The sequence below is a fragment of the Pseudorasbora parva genome, chromosome 4 (genome assembly GCF_024679245.1).
Source record: "Pseudorasbora parva isolate DD20220531a chromosome 4, ASM2467924v1, whole genome shotgun sequence".
Classification (NCBI taxonomy): Eukaryota; Metazoa; Chordata; class Actinopteri; order Cypriniformes; family Gobionidae; genus Pseudorasbora; species Pseudorasbora parva.
In genome coordinates, this window is record NC_090175.1 from 43,874,433 (window position 1) to 43,891,062 (window position 16,630).

General features: G+C 38.3%; 1 protein-coding gene across 7 annotated transcripts in view; it reads right to left on the minus strand.

Annotated features, from left to right (window-relative positions):
* Nucleotides 1–16,630, minus strand: part of pcm1 (pericentriolar material 1) — a 60,386-nt gene that overhangs the window by 43,355 nt on the left and 401 nt on the right. For 6 of the 7 annotated variants that reach the window (XM_067441904.1, XM_067441902.1, XM_067441900.1 and 3 more), the window contains exons 2-4: nucleotides 15,570–15,687; nucleotides 4,754–4,999; nucleotides 3,025–3,324 (exon numbers count right to left, since the gene is read on the minus strand). In XM_067441904.1, the coding sequence (XP_067298005.1) occupies nucleotides 3,025–3,324; nucleotides 4,754–4,999; nucleotides 15,570–15,671 (648 nt within the window). In that variant the 5' untranslated portion in view covers nucleotides 15,672–15,687. Of the gene's footprint in view, nucleotides 1–3,024; nucleotides 3,325–4,753; nucleotides 5,000–15,569; nucleotides 15,688–16,066; nucleotides 16,227–16,630 lie in introns of those variants that run through there. The other variant, XM_067441899.1, reaches the window with a different exon arrangement.

The following is a 16,630-nucleotide window of genomic DNA, read 5'->3' on the forward strand; positions in this document are numbered from 1 at the left end:
ACTGCACGTGAAAATTAATACTACAAGCTCTACAATACTTAAGTTGTTCATTTAATCTCAAATCTCAATGAAATACTGACATTTTTTCACTCTTATACGCACACAAACCATGAACTGATATACATTTCATTAAATGAGTAGGGCTCTATGTTCTCTCTTTTTTTTTTTTTTACCTGGATGTGGCATTTGGATGATTCGTGGTCTTTTATGGCTTCCAGTTTTAGGTTTTTAGTACCAACAATGAAACTACTAGTTTTGGCATCTCCTGAAGCGTGTTGACGACATACGGAGCAGAACACTGTCAGTAGGGATGCACCGAAATAAAAATTATTGGCTGAAACCGAAGCACTAAAATAAATTATGCCAATTATCCGTTGCATTTATGGCTAATGCTATGACTGAGTAACTTTACTAAAAATCAAGGCATTGCAATTGCATTAATTAATATTAAAGTTTCAAATAATAAATCAATTACAAATTATGCAAATATTTATTTAGCACATTGCAACATCAAACAGTATAAAATAAAATTCAAAGTAAAATGTTTAACTTGACCTCACTCATGTGTACATTAAATAATAATGTACAGGTCTACAAGCCTACAGAAATGTAATAAAGTAATCAAATGTAAAATAACTGCATATTTAACTTTTTAAATTAAAGATTATTCCTTATTAAACTTACAAAAGCTATTCAATCAAGAGCAGTGAGTGATGTCCTTATCGTTTGTTTGACATTAAACATAGCAGTAAAAGCTACTGCCCCTTTAAGACCTAATAGAGGGATATGAGTCATCTTTCACGACTGTATAAAGTTCACTTAAGGCATATTCAGACTATGTCTGCTAGAATTCTCATCAAGATGAACATGTTGGCATACTTTTTGTGTGAGTTTGTCCGTTTAAGCACAAGACTTGAAAGAGAACTCAATATTTGCGCGCTGTGAGACGGGTGCGCGCTTCCGGATAACAGTGACAGATCTTCTCTCAGCGCGTGCGAGTTATTATTCGGGTCTTCTGGCACTACATCCGGGTAATGACGGCGAAAACGACTGGTCATATTCGGACATGCGGCCGCACTCGCATGCACTGAACACAGTTTATAAAGAGGGGAAACAGTATGCTATTTTTATTTACCCGCCACGGTGGCCGGTAGGTGAAGCGAGTTTACCCGCCACAACTCAAAATCACCCGCATTTGGCTGGTGGCGGGTGCTAATTTCCATCCCTGACAAACTCTCACAAAAAGTATGTCAACATGTCGATCTTGATGAGTATCCAAGCAGACATAGTCTGTATATGCCTTAAGTGAACTGAATACAGTCGAGAAAGACGACACATATCCCTGTATTAGGTCTTAAAGGGGCAGTAGCCTTTACTGCTGTCTGTTTAATGTCAAACAAAAGATAGACATCACTCACTGTTCTTGATTGAATAGCTTTTGTAAGCTTAATAAGGATACATTTTTGATTTAAACAGCTAAATGTGCAGTTATTTTACATTTGATTAATTTATTCAATTTCTCTACCTAAAAACTAATGTTAGACCTACCTGAAAAATCTGAAAAGCATTGTTTATTTTATTAGTATCTTTGCTCAATAGTATTTATTTGTGCTGCTGCTTGCATTTAAGTTTTTTGTTCTTATTTTCTTTATTTTTATTTGACAGTAGGCCTAGTTCTTTCTTTCTCTGAGCATGGCAAATACCAAACCGTACTGAAACCGTGAACCTAAAACCGTGATACAAACCGAACCGTGAGCAATCTGTACTATTACACCCCTAACGTAAAATATGTATGGGGGTGCCATGACTGAAAAAAGGTTGGGAAACACTGATTTAGTGAACGGCTGTGGTTCAAAGGCAGGAAAAACAATCCAAACAATTACAATTTTTAAACCTTTTTGATCATTAACGTTAATCAAAGCTATTATTCTAAATGTAGGCTTTCAAAAAGGAGGAAAGAGGGGCAGTGTCTCTTCAAAAAAACTGAGAGACAATACATAATATTACAAAAATAAAATAACATCTGAAAAAAATGGTCTGCCATTGTCTGTGATGTTTGTTTACTATAATATTTACCAGTAAAGAGTAGGTTATAGGTACTTAATTAATTGAATTCATAAAAACAACTTTTTGCTTTTTAATATTCAAATACAATAGTCTATATCACCAGATGCGTTGGTCTAGCAACAAGTGCAAGCCACTTCAGAGACACAGATAGTTGCTTGTTCTGAGTTAACACAATCGAGTGTAAAAATACGAAACATATCACAGGAAAAAAACCTAAAATGGCAAGACAGCGGGAAAAGAGCTAAAATACGTGAGAAACACGGAAAAAAAGGGAGGATTGATAGCTGAGTCAATGACAGCTAGCTGGTGATTGGAACCTTTTCTTAATGAATGCACCTAAAATTTATGCAAAAAACATGTTTTTGACAAATATTTCAATTTGTTTGTGGTCTATATAGCCTGCAATTAGCCTATGTGCCTGAAGGCACGGCTTGAAGACCCAGTCAGAGACGTCACAATATGCTAATTTGTTTAAATTCATACCTACGTAATCACCATCACCAAAAATGTACTTTTTTTTTTTAAATTAAAACGTATGTATACCTACCTACCGACCTATTTTGTTTTTTTTTTTTTACTGTTACTGCAAACTAAAATATTTTTAAGGATGGCCTGAGCCTGCATATATATGAAACCTTTCTGCTATGTCTAGGAGACTGGTACGGCGGCCTGGTTGCCCTCTGTTTCTCCCTGGTTATGGTTCTGATTCTGTGCCTTCGGAGTCCCCCACTTTGTGTTAAGATTACGTGTTTGAAAAAAAAAAAACTATTGCAAGCCTTTTGTGTTGTCCCTCTTTTATGTTGCGGTGGTGGCCGTAACACCTCAATACATGAAAAATCCAAATACATGTTTTTTTCTGTCCAGACTTTCAAAATCCCATTTGTATAAAAAAAAAATTCTGGCAGTTTGAATATGGCCCAAAAGACATTATAAAAACATTAAACGCATCTTAATTACCTGACTGCTGTCAATAGTAAGCTCCGCTCTCCCATCTTCCAATTCAAACTGCAGGGTGCTGTCCAGACTAAAAGGTTCTTTAACCACAGCTGGAACTGGTGCAAACAGCTCTTTTCCAGGACTCTGTTTCTTGGATTCCTTCCCCCCAGGTGTGGAAGAGGTGGATGCACTGGGCTCTCTGCTTTTGTTAGTGTTGAGGTGAATTGGCAGGAAGTTGAAAGGTTTCTTGGCCTCATTAGACAGTGGTCTCTGATTGTTGGCTGCAGTGACACGGCCTTGAGAATCACTGCCAATACTTCTCTGTTAGGATGAAAAGTAATATTTGGTTTTAATATAAGCAGGGCTTGCTTGACATTAAGCATGGTCATATGCTTTTCCTTCGGACAAGTAAATGGTTCATTCACTTGTCCAAGTAAAAAATTTGCCTGTCCGGAAAAAGTTTGCTATTTTTTTAATTGTGTGTGTGTGTGTGTGTGTGTGTGTGTGTGTGTGTGTGTGTGTGTGTGTGTGTGTGTGTTGTAACTATAATTTATTCTGAAGCAATATTCTCACCAGTGTTCAATCAGCTTTTACATATTTAAATCTGCATATTTGTGAATTTAAAAATTAAATTACATTTTTTATTGAATCATTTCAAATTTGTGATATTTTTACCTTTTATAAAGGGCATTTCCCCTTCTAATCTTAAATATAGGCTATGCTTCAGGTTTCATTTTATATTGTTAAATTTGATCAATGCATTCAATTAAATTAAACTATAAGACTATAAGGGCTGTTAACAATAACATTAAATAATTTACACTGAAAAATTACAACAGTATTAAATAATGTTTTGAGATTTGTAGTTTTGAATAGACACATTAGAAATGTTGGAAAAATGAGTTAATTCAAACGATTAATTTAAACACTGAATCATTCAGTAACACACTTGTTGCTGTGAGACGCGTTACGGTTCTGCTGTGAGTGAACGATTTTCGCTGCTGAAATGGAACAAAAGCACTCAATATTGCATCTAAAATGTAAGTGACTTTAAGTGAATGCTAATGTATAAGTGAATGTTAATTAATTGTTTATGAAACTGTCATATAAAAGCAGTGTCATTTTTAGTCGTGATGCTATTCAGGAAACAGCTTAAATGCTCTAATGTTGTTATTTCTCCTCGAGAGGCTGCACGAGAGTCAACAGCGCGACCTTGTTATCATCAGTTCATTATACATTATCCACCAGTATCGATCGCCACTTACACTGAATTAATGCACAATCATTCTTGCATTTTGGTGATTCGACGGTTAATTTTTTGTTTTAATCAGGCTCTTGTCCATCTGGCAAGTAAAATTATTTTTCACTTGTCCCTTCAAAAAATCCACTTGTCCCAGACACGCGTTAATGTCAAGTCCTGATAAGGATGTCCCTGAAATTTACATTTCCTTTTAAAGTCAGCCTGGATTTAATAATGACCTATGTGTTTAAAGTCCCAATGAACCAGAAGTAAAGAGTGAGAAAGAATATATAAAATAACTTTTCAGATTTTGATTAAAGATTACTATGGCTGATTTTTTAATTTTGATTTCATAAGGACTTTAAGGGCTTGCTTCTGAGGATTTGCTTAAGAAATAATTATAAATCCATGCGCTTCCGGTTTTGAAACAGTAGCAAGCTTAGAACCTCAGCCAAATTTTGTCAGTGAAGTTTGTCATAAATCTAATCCTGGTTATAAAGACTCACTCACCTCATCCAGATCTGTAAAGTTTATGACCTGCCGGAGTCTATCAAGCTCAGCCTGGTCGGGCACAGACATCTGAGTGCTGTACTTCACATGAGGGAAGGAATGGGGTGTACGTGCCCTCCTTCGCCCTGCTCCAGGAGTGGACTCTGGAGAAATGTCATTGGTTAGCCGGCTCTCTGACATAGCTGAGAACTTCTTCCTGTTCTTCTCAGAGGAGCGGTTGGCCTTCTTCTGCTGAACTCCCCAATCCTGAGAGAATCGTGAATAGACATTTAAAAACCATAAATGAGAGCACATTTTAATGAATAAACAAAGCATAAGCTGTTTTGGTTAAATGCCTGAAATAAGGTCTGTGCTTAACACAATCTCAAGATATAAAAATAATGCCTTTTTCTACAACACAAAATAATGAATACTCCACAGGGCTCTACACTAACATTTTTCATGAGGACCACTTTTGCTCCTAATGAAAAAAAATTAGGAGCACAGTCAAAAATTCAGGAGCACATTCTGATCAATAACATACATTCCAATTAGGGATGCACCGATCCGATACTCAGGATCAGTATCGGCTCCGATCCGCCATTATTTGCCGGATAGGGTATTGGACGGACAGGACCCATCCAAATTCGATACTGTGCGCATAATATTCTGTGTTATTGTTAAAGGGTTACTTCAGCGATTAGCATATGGCTTTGTATCAGTAGAAACCCTGGAGTATATTCAAATGATTGTGCCCCCCCCCCCCCCTTTTTGCAAATTTTTTTGCAAATTCCGTTTTTTCCGTTTTAATTTTTGCAGATTCCTTTTTTTCCATTAAAATGTTTGGCAATTCAGTTTTTTTACCCTTTACTGTTATTTTGGTGAAAAAAGAGTGTGCTTTTAATGTTAATATAATAGAACATAAAACAAAAAATAGGAATGACCTTACATTTTTTGAGGTAACAAACATCACATTTACTTTTTAGGACAAATATGATGCAACATAACACTGCACTTCAAGTACTTCAAATATTAATGGTTATTAGCTTTAAACTTTCTGGTAAAATACATTATAGTAGTTTATATAAGTTAAAATGAAAGTGCTCCATTAGCTTTTTCTTTCAAGTAAAAAAATAAAGAAAGAACTTCAAAAAAAATTCATAAGAATCATCTTATACATACAGTACTATTAAGTAAAACATTTAAAGCTGAAAATTAACATGAAAAAATAACAAATTTCACCATGAAATCATGTAGTGAATTGTTCTGTGTGTTTAACAATCACCATTATGATCCAGAGCTGTGAAAAATAAAAATACACGAAAACACAACACTGCCAGAAGTCCCCCAACTTCAAAGGCCCCTTTAAATGATTAAAACTAGATGCTTATCTTAACTTTAAGGTTACTTTTATCATGTAAACTACCCATATACAGCATGTTAAATGCATATGTTTGGAACAGAGGGGAATACGGTCGCATTTGCAGCAGATATGTATTGCTGCCTAATGTGCCCATTATAAATCAAAGCGCGAGATGACAGGGGTCGAGCAGAACACCGGAAAATCTGACAGAATTGACAATAGCGGTGTCTCATTTCAGAAGGCTGTGTCCTCCGGAGGTCGCATTCAAAGGGTGCATACGTCATAAGGCCGTCTCATTTTAAAAAAGTGAGTAGGACACTCCAAATGCGACCTTCGAATGCGTCCTTCTTTCACAGGAATTCGGAGTGTGCATGAGGTGTATCCTTCACGGCTGGAGATAACCCATAATTCTTTGCGTCTCCGTTAACAACCGTCATTTTTTTTATGTTATATGAAAAAACAGCGCCACTGCCAGATATACATGCGAGCGTAGGTGTGGTGTTTAAAATTAGTAGTTCAAGCTTTTTATTTTTGTTTTTTTTAAGCTCTATTACCTCAAACAGATAGTTTTGGTAAACAGGATTACAACTGTTTAGTGCATTTTAAACATTAAGAACAGTACATTGCTGTCAAGACAAGAAACATTTCAGTCATTTTCAAGTTATAAATAATTTTCATTCATATAACGGCTGTAGGAGCGCAACAAGGCTGAACGTGTTGGCATAGCAACGTGATACTTCCTGCCTGTGTGTCCTACACAAGCCTGCAGTCTCCCTCTCATTTACTGAAGCTTTCGCGCCTCGATCGCCCCCCGGTGACCGGTCCCAGTATAGCCGCCCCTCTGTGTTTTCTAATGGACGTGATGCAAACTAAATAATAAAATTACACTTCAAAAATGTTTCCCCAAAGTTAGTTTATGTCACTGAAGGCAGTTATCATCACGATGATTTCATTTCAGGTGTTCGTTTTAAAAATAAGTTTACTTTGAGTTAGTTATTTGATGCTATAAAAACGGGGGGTGTGACGTCATGATTGACAGCTGAGACTGACGTCTTCTCTGAGTGAAGTTGTCACTGAGGCACTAACGGACTTTTTTCGAAATTTTTGGGAGCAGATTAGAGCTTTAGCTTTAATTTCTACATTTCCATAACTGTTTATTTCACACCAACATAATTAATTGTTCTGCATCTGCGAGAGTGTGGGCGGGCTTTTGATATCGCGACTGTACTTCCTGCTCTACTTCCTGCGCTATACTGCGCAACTCCGGTCCCGAAATCGCTACTGCGCAGACTCGGTCCCAAGATGTCCGCGCCGTGCAAGGCCTCCTGAAAGCTTCAAATATGGCAAGCGGAAACGGATGATGTCGAGTCGTCCATATTTTTTTACGGTCTATGGTCCTACAAAGGACGTCTCGTTTAATTCTGATTGAGAACACTCCTTATACTGCATCCTACACAGGACGTGTCCTCCGGAGGACGCAGCCTTCGAAATTTAACGAAATGAGACACAGCTAATATTTGTCTGTCTGTGCAATACACGAGCCGCGGTTAAGCTCTACGCAAGCTCTAAGCTCTCCCACTCTCCATACGCAAAGCTTCTGCGCCGCCTGCGCGTCCAGTGTGAAACCGCCGTTAGTGTCGAGTTTCTTAACTTTTTCGCTGCCGAAAGCAGAGCCGTGGAGACCAACTTCGCCATACTTTCATAGTTTTGAAGGGCGAGCTGAAATGACGGGAGGGGTTGTGTCGCGAAGATTTGCTTCCCCCGGTCTGCACTTTCCTCAGACATAAGCTGTGTCTCATTTCAGAAGGCTGCGTCCTCCGGAGGTCGCATTTGAAGGGTGCATACGTCATAAGGCCGTCTCATTTCAAAAAAGTGAGTAGGACACTCCAAATGCGACCTTCGAATGCGTCCTTCTTTCACAGGAATTCAGAGTGTGCATGGCGTGTAGCCTTCGTGGCTGAAGATAACCCACAATTCTTTGCGTCGCCGTTAACAACCGTCAAAAATATTTTTTTATATTATATGAAAAAACCAAGCGGCAACCTCCCGCTATCTCTCTTGAAGCCAATACGGAAGTAATGTAAACTGCAATTCCTCAACTGGCCACTAGGGACAGGCTCCAGAAGGGAGCAGAATCTCATTGAGCCCCATGTTAAAATTCTCAACTTTAAAGCAGAAAAAAACATGTTTACAGCCTGGTACAAATTGTGGTTTTGGCTTATAAGGCTAATTTTGATCTTCATGACAACTCTGAGGGGGGTGAATTTTTTTAAAAACTCATTCGTTTACGTTATATAAAGCCTTAAGGTTCTGTATAATTAAAGGCGTGGTTACAAGTGGATAGCCATTTATCTCTAATTATTGCGTCACCTCAGCTCCGCGCACATCCCGCCTTTTTGCCCATTTTCTGTTAACCGGGAGTGACACGCGTTGACTCGCTCACAAGATGGCAACGCCCAGCTCGACCATACTTTAAGCTTCAGAACGGCTTATCGGAATCTTATGGGTGACATCACGGACACTACCACCATATTTTTTTACAGTCTATGGAAAAAACGGCAACACTGCCAGATATACATGCGAGCGTAGGTGTGGTGTTTAAAATCTAAGTTCAAGCTTGTTTTTATTTTTAAGCTTTATTACCTCAAACAGATGATTGTGGTTAACAGAATTACAACGCTTTAGTGCTTTTTAAACGTTTAGAACAGTACATTGCTGTCAAGACAAGAAACATTTCATAGTCATTTTCAAGTTATAAATAATTTTCATTCATATCAACTGGCGTGAGCGCAACGAGGCTGAACTTGTTGGCATAGCAACGTGATACTTCCTGCCTGTGTGTCCTACAAAGGACGTCTCGTTTAATTCTGATTGAGGACACTCCGTATACTGCATCCTACACAGGACGTGTCCTCCGGAGGACGCAGCCTTCGTAATTTAACGAAATGAGACACAGCTATAGGGTTCTCCTCCCACACGACACAGAATTTGTAAAATTCCGGGGAAATCTGCGTTAACACCTGATTCCGCGTTTATATGCAGATTCCGCGTTAATATGCCAATTCCGCGATTCCGTGACCGCGGAAATTATAGGGCACTAGATATGGAGATCTCACTCACAGCTCAGCTCGCAGCTGCAGGCATTCATGGAAACTGAACTATGCTGAGAGCAAAGTGTTATAAAATTTTAAATTAATTTCTATGAAAGTTAAGCTTCCAAAGACATGAACTGAAAACACACCAGACTGAACATGCGTTGTGAATGTATTAGGGATGTACCGGTATTGAATTTTCACATCACGGTTATAGTGACCTAAATTATCGCGGTTATCATTATTATCACGGTTTTGTTCAAATTAGATAAAGTGTTCAAAAAGAACCAATGCACACACTGAAAACATGTCAACAAGTTTTATATTTGAAAATCAACAAACAACAAATAAATCAAGCAGTTCTATGCGCTTTTTAAAAGCAACATTGTATTCTGTGGGATTTCCTTCCTTATATTGGCCGCCATCAGTAGCACCACATGCATAAATAATAATTTGGTGTAAATAGAATCTCTAACATTATCTCTATAAATATGTTCAAGCAATATTCTCATCAGTGTCCTATCAGCTATGACACATTTAGATCTAGCATATTTTGAGCCCAAACAGTATCCCAGGAAAATAAATCACATCCATATTTTAATATGATTTGACAGTTTATTTTATTAAATATCAAAAATCAAAAAGGTGTGCATTATAGCCGACACCTATGAACACTTTAGTCAGTTTTATACAAACGCGCATAACCAATGTATGTAACTTAGAGACGGCCCCTAAATTATCTCGAACTTCAAGCCAACTTTATGCCAGTCATATCAGATGCGCTATGGTTCTGCAGTGTTTGTTTTAAACTATTTTCGCTGCTGAAATAGAACAAAAACATTCAACCATATGCTGAATGAATCTCCTGCACGCTCATCTCTGCTTCGAGTGCAGATTTCAGTGAGAGCGTGCTATGAACAAAACTCTGCTAATCTGAACGCATCTGATTATTAGACATTGCATTCATAAACTCAAAAGAAACACATGTGATAGGTTATAATGCGCAACGCGATTATAATAGATGGCTTTGGAGAAGCCTATAATAAGTAGGTGACTATAACAGTGCAAAAGTGACTAGTGTGAGTGACTGCATTACACGCCACAGCCGAAATACACAAACAAACAGGGGTTGTTATGTCAAGCCCTGATTATTATTCCTTAAATTCATAGTAGTGTCTGAACGTGTTCGTTCGTCTTTGGCTCAAGCTTCACATTATTATTTCCCAGACGTACGTTGGTATTGAGGTCAAAGTCCACTTGCCTTGCGTGTTTCCCCTATTACCGCGACTTTCTTCTGGCATGTTCTGCTGCAGACAGGGTGACCAGAGCCTCTTTGATTCATTTTCCCCTTTAGGACTTTTGTAAAAGCCAAAATATGGCCACACCTCAGATTTTTTACTTTTAGAAGGCTGGAAAATCTCCCGGTACTGTCACTGCCTTCTGTCATTTCTCCTCATTCAGAAAACAGCGTTGCGTCACGTGCTGCGCGCGCCTGCACCAGACTGGACAGGATTTACGGCGAGTTTTCAAAATCGTGATAATCACTGACGGTTTTAATGATAATTAAATTTTAAACGATATTACTAACCGTCAGTAAATTTTATCGTGGTTTCTCGTGGAACCGATAATCATTAAATCCCTAGAATGTATGCCGCAAGTGCGATCAAGGTTAGGGATGCACCGATCCGATATTTGGGATCGGTATCGGCTCCGATCTGCCATTATTTGCCAGATCGGGTATCGGACAGACAGGACCGATCCAAATTCGATACTGTGCGCATAATATTCTGTGTTATTGTTAAGCCCCAGCGCCCCACAAAAGGCACAATAACCTTATAAAGCATCAACGATTCGTGCACTATATTATAAGTGTTCTGAAGCCATTCCATCGTTTAATGCGAGTACAGATTAGTTCACGTCAATGCTTCCCTCCACTGCGGCTGTCAGTCACTCTCCATTCAGCTTTAAACTGTTGCGTTTGGTTACGACACTCAACACGATGAAACTTTCCAAGATTATTTATTGTTTCTGTTATTATGCTTGATCTGTAGATAACGCTCTAACGTTATGGTTTCTCAAAAAATGGCTATCTGCTGGCGTTTATTGCTGTAAACCGTGTTACTTTCTACCGGGTGTCAGTTAGATCACAACACTGGACTAGTTATTATATTGTTTTTCACACACAGTAACTGAAATGTTAAACTGTTAAAATAAACGGCTTATAAGAATACTGCATAGATATACTACGCGTCTATACACAAATCCGCCGCGAACTTTATGGGCGCCGCCATCTTGCCTGCCGCCATTACTGCGTGCCTGCGAAGTGCGTGGCGGTGTGACACTTGCCGGTGTCCTCTAATGACATTTCAATGAAAGCGGATCCTCCACATTAAATAAAATGTCTGGTGAAAGGGAACATTGGGTAGATGATGTCAGGCATTGGCCAAAACTTACAGAAAGGTAATTTATTGACAACAGGATGTATTAATGTATAAATGCGTCTGCCAAATATAATGTAATTAAGACTGAACTGCAAGACTGCAATCAAACTGAACACTGTCATTGTGAGCTGTGTTGCTAATATTAGGGCCCTGCTTTCCGTTATCACGGAATTGTTTTACACAAACACGTTTTAAGAACATGAAATAACGAACAGTTATAACTGAGGACTTATGCTGCACTTAGAGCAGCGCGCGGCAGTAATGCACGACGCGCTGTAAATGATAACAGAAAATAAATAAAACATACGTGCCTGTTACAAAGGGACTTTAAGTCACAATTACACAAATGTAACTTCGTAGTTTTCTCTATTGTTACTGACATATTATGGTACGAGTCCATTGCCTGAAAACCTCACGACACTGTGATTCATACGCAGCGGCTGATCTGTGATGTAGGATGCAGTATCTGGCCAATCCATCCCGAACTCATGCCCTGTAGTTTAGGTTCTGACGCTTATCGCATGCCAGATGATTAATAAAATAATCTTATACCTGTAGGAAGATGTATATTGCTACAACTGGTCGTGGCTATTTATTGCAGCTTGTGAACATATGCATGAGCACATCGGTAGGTCACGCAAGTTTACGTGCTGATTTAATAAGGCCATATTTTTTGTAACTGATCATTTCATATATGTCTAACGTTAATTGTGACTAGGTCCGTTTGTAATGGACACGTATGCTTTAATTATTCTCTGTCTTTAAGTGGTTTTCTTTACGTTCATCACAGCGCGCCGTGCATTACTGCCGCGCGCTGCTATTTATTTATATATTAATCAATTAATTGTATTATTATTGAAAGTATCAAGATTTACAAACAAATATCTCTGCATAAAATCAACTTCTTCGAATTCGAAATAGGATACAGAAAAGATATAGCCTGAGGGAGCAGCTCTTAATATCCTGAATACAAACAGGGGGAAAAATAATAATAGTATGCATTCGTAACAAAAATAAAATTAATTTATAAGGGAAAAAAAGGTAGGCTATTATAACATGACATGAGGGGAGAATCAGTCATTGTTAAGCTATTAACCTCATTTGAGAAGTGTTTTCGTGTACGCACTGCTCTAAGTCCTTAGCAGCAAGGCACGCAGTAATGGCGGCGATGCTTTACTTCCGTGTTTCGCCGGATTTGTGTATATCTTGCTTTAAACTTCTCGATGCGGACGGAGCGCGGCGCGCTGTGAGCGTCTATGACTGTGGCTGTGAGCATGTGACTCCGTGTTGCTTCAAGCACATCATCCTGCGCACGGGATGCGCATAAGCGATTTGTGCCGCTCTGTATTATGCTACTGTTGCGCTATGAAAGCCTTATTAATAGCCTTTCTTGTTCTGCTCTATCTATATGTTGCTGCCTCATTAAAAATATGCACTATACATTTAAAATAAATGCAATTTCTTAGTATATAGGCCCTATTTCTATAAATATATTTACTTGTTTTTCATGAATATATTTTGTGTAACATATTTTACCAGATTTACAGCTACAGTTATTCACTTTTGTGGTTTCCTTTATTTTTTCCCAACTATGTTGGCGTAATATGTAATGTTTAGATTTTATACAATTATTGTGCACTCGTGATTTTATAACTTTTGCTGCTGTATTATTCACTAATCTAATTTATTCAATTCTACACACTAAGGCTTAGAAATTCTACATAGACAAAACTGCATTGGTATCGGATCGGTTTAGTATCAGTATCGACCGATACTCAACATTTTTAATATCGGATCGGTTCTGGAAAAATGGTATCGGTGCATCCCTAATCACGGTTACCTCAACTCTCATCACAAGAGCTCATTCAGCTCATTTATGACATTAAATTTAATCTGACTCCTGCAGTGTTGTGCTGTGAGACTCACGCAGCAACTCGATCGTTATATTGAACAGACACGTTCAGTATTTAATTGTAGTGTCTGTTCTCAAACTCAGTTACAGTAATTCAGCAGCGGTGGCTTTGAGAATGGCCTCACAGGGCAGCAAAGCATTCTGGGAATTGTAGTCTTTCATCCCCATGAGACAAAAATACATTTTCTGTCTTTTCTCAGTCTAGAAGGCACCAAATTCAAAAAATATTTCACATTTGTACTACATTAAGAAGTTTATCCGATACCAATGCAGTTTTGTCTATGTAGAATTTCTAAGCCTTAGTGTGTAGAATTGAATAAATTAGATTAGTGAATAATACAGCAGCAAAAGTTATAAAATCACGAGTGCACAATAATTGTATAAAATCTCTGTTGCCAAGCAACAGATTCATCTTTTCAGCGCTGAAGTACCCCTTTAAACCCCAGTGCCCCACAAAAGGCACAAAAACATTATAAAGCATCATCAATGATTCGTGCACTATATTATAAGTGTTCTGATGCCATTCCATAATTTAATGTGAGTACAGATTAATATTTAAGTCATTAAATTCCAATTCACGTCAATGCATGCTTCCCTCTGCTGCTGCTCAGTCACTCTCCATTCAGCTTTCAAACTGTGTGTCGCGTTCGATTACGACACTCAACACGATGAAACCCTCTCCAAGATTATTTATTGTTTCTATTCATGTGACTGTGTCTATAGTATTATACACAAATTTTACACAACATTAAAATATTATTTTCAAATAAACTTTTATATTTATTATTATTTTAAATTATTATTGCCCCTGGTTCAGTAATGAAGTCTTGTAATAAAGTAGCAGTGGCTGGGACAGATTTTAAGTATCACCTCAAGATGCGATCTAATCCTGTTTACATGAAATAAGCCTGCTCCCGAGCAGGTTTAAGCTGACGGACCTGTTGCTATGAAAGCAAGTCCAGGATGAGCTTTGAACAATCCGAGATCAAGCCAAATCGTCAACAATCAAATCCAGCTAACTGAGTAAGCGATGTACGAAGAACAGGCCCCTGGTGTCTATAAAAGCTTTTCTTTGACTAACAAGGACATTTTCAGCTCTGAAACTTACAGGATAATCTTACATTACCGTTACCTTTTTTTATATCAAAAGCTCAAGGGAAAGTTGATTTCTCAATTCATCACCCCTTTAACTTATATAGTGGAAAAGGTGACGTTTGCTAGAAGGATCGAGTGAACGATCTGTAAGCAAAGTATCTACGGTTGTATTTTGTAATACAACATAATATTAACCTGTCATTAGACACACTATTTAGTTTTGTATGGTACTTACTGTTTCCTATTGTTACTGTAAGCATCTTGCGTTATTCTAGATAATGCTGTCTCTCTAAGAAACTTTCAATTTAATCAGAAATTATTTAAACAGTCAATAAGTGTATAAACCAAATTAAACAATCCCCCATCGTAAGTACACACTGATGGCCTAAGACACGAAACGAGCGGTTTGTGTGAGAAAACGAACAGTATTTATAACGTTTTTACCTCTTGTACACCACTACGTCCGACTGATCCGAGGGCACGCGTGCGTGTTTCCTGTGGTGTACAAGAGGTAAAAACGATATTGTTCGTTTTCTCACACAAACCGCTCGTTTCGTGTCTTAAGCCATCAGTGTGTACTTACAATGGGGGATTGTTTAATTTGGATTTCTCTGTGTATGCTCTTTGAGGTGGTGACCATAGACCTGCATTATGTGAGGCACAGACAAGAACGGTTTGACCTAAAACGATCAAAATTGAAACTACTGGGAAAAAAAATACTCCTACATCTCGGATGCCCATGAGGTAAGCTAAAAGATATCAAAATTTAATTTCAAAGTGAACTATCCCTTTAAAGTCAAGCTATGCTGACAGACCCTGCTGTAGTTTGTTTATCGCCTAACTTTAGTTTTCTACTTCTGCTGATTATACAAGGGTTGAGGCTCTAGGAACAAGGGATCTGTTATGTTGGAGTATCAGCACAATTGATTCATACCATATTGTTGAGTCTGTCATCTAAGCTTCCATTGGAGATGGTCCAGTTGTGCAGCTCTTGCTCATCTGTGCCGTCTTCAAATGGAGTGCCGCCCGTCGCCATGATGAACAATCAGAACCTGCAGAAAACAACCATGAACACTGACTTAACCTAAAGAAATGCATAACCCTAATCCACCTTCTCAGAAATCTCTTGTAACGTTTCTCTGTGCAGCCACACAGGTTCTTGATGTGACAGTTTCATTTGAGGGACGGAGGTTTGTTTGACCAACTGCCAAGCAACATTTAACACACCACACAGACCATAACAACATTAACCAAAATAAACTTTACATAATGACAGACCTTCATCACAGGCAGCGCATAAATTCTTACAATACCCTTAAAAAGTTCTGTGGTAGTAACGTTAATGGCAAAACAACGGTATTCTGATATACAGCACGTCGATAGTTAATGACTAAGTTAATATTTCGTTACTGTAATCTAAATGTAACTTACTTTGAAAGCTGAAGTCTGTGAGCTTTATTCCTCGAGAAATGGGAACTGAGGTCTGGTATTGTCTTATCATCTGCTGTCGTCTGTGAAAATCGTGTCCGTTAAAACGGATAAACGTAACGTTAAACCTGGTCAAGTTTCCCGGCCAACTGTCAACACTCGCTTTTCTCCTACATCATGTGCAGGTGAAACTGTGCTGAATACCTGACGAGTAGTTTATTAGAAATTATATTATAGATATTATAACCTGACGGTTACATTGTTATAAAAGCAGATGTAAAATCCTCGAGCGTAACAGTGACTTTATGGAGCGCACGGAGGTTTTTTTGGTCTGTCACCTAGGTAACCTATGGCACGAGCCATGCAACTCCAGATACCCGCGAAAACTCCCGGCTAAAAGAAATTTCAGTCACAACAACACAGTCAAATGGCTCACGTCTGATTAACGGTTATAATGAGTGTGAGTGACATTTAGTAGCTAAATATCACTCTGCCACTATTTGTTATACTGTTTGTGTACGGGCTTGCCTTAGTGGCGTTAAACTTGTCCACCTGACACAAAGGCAT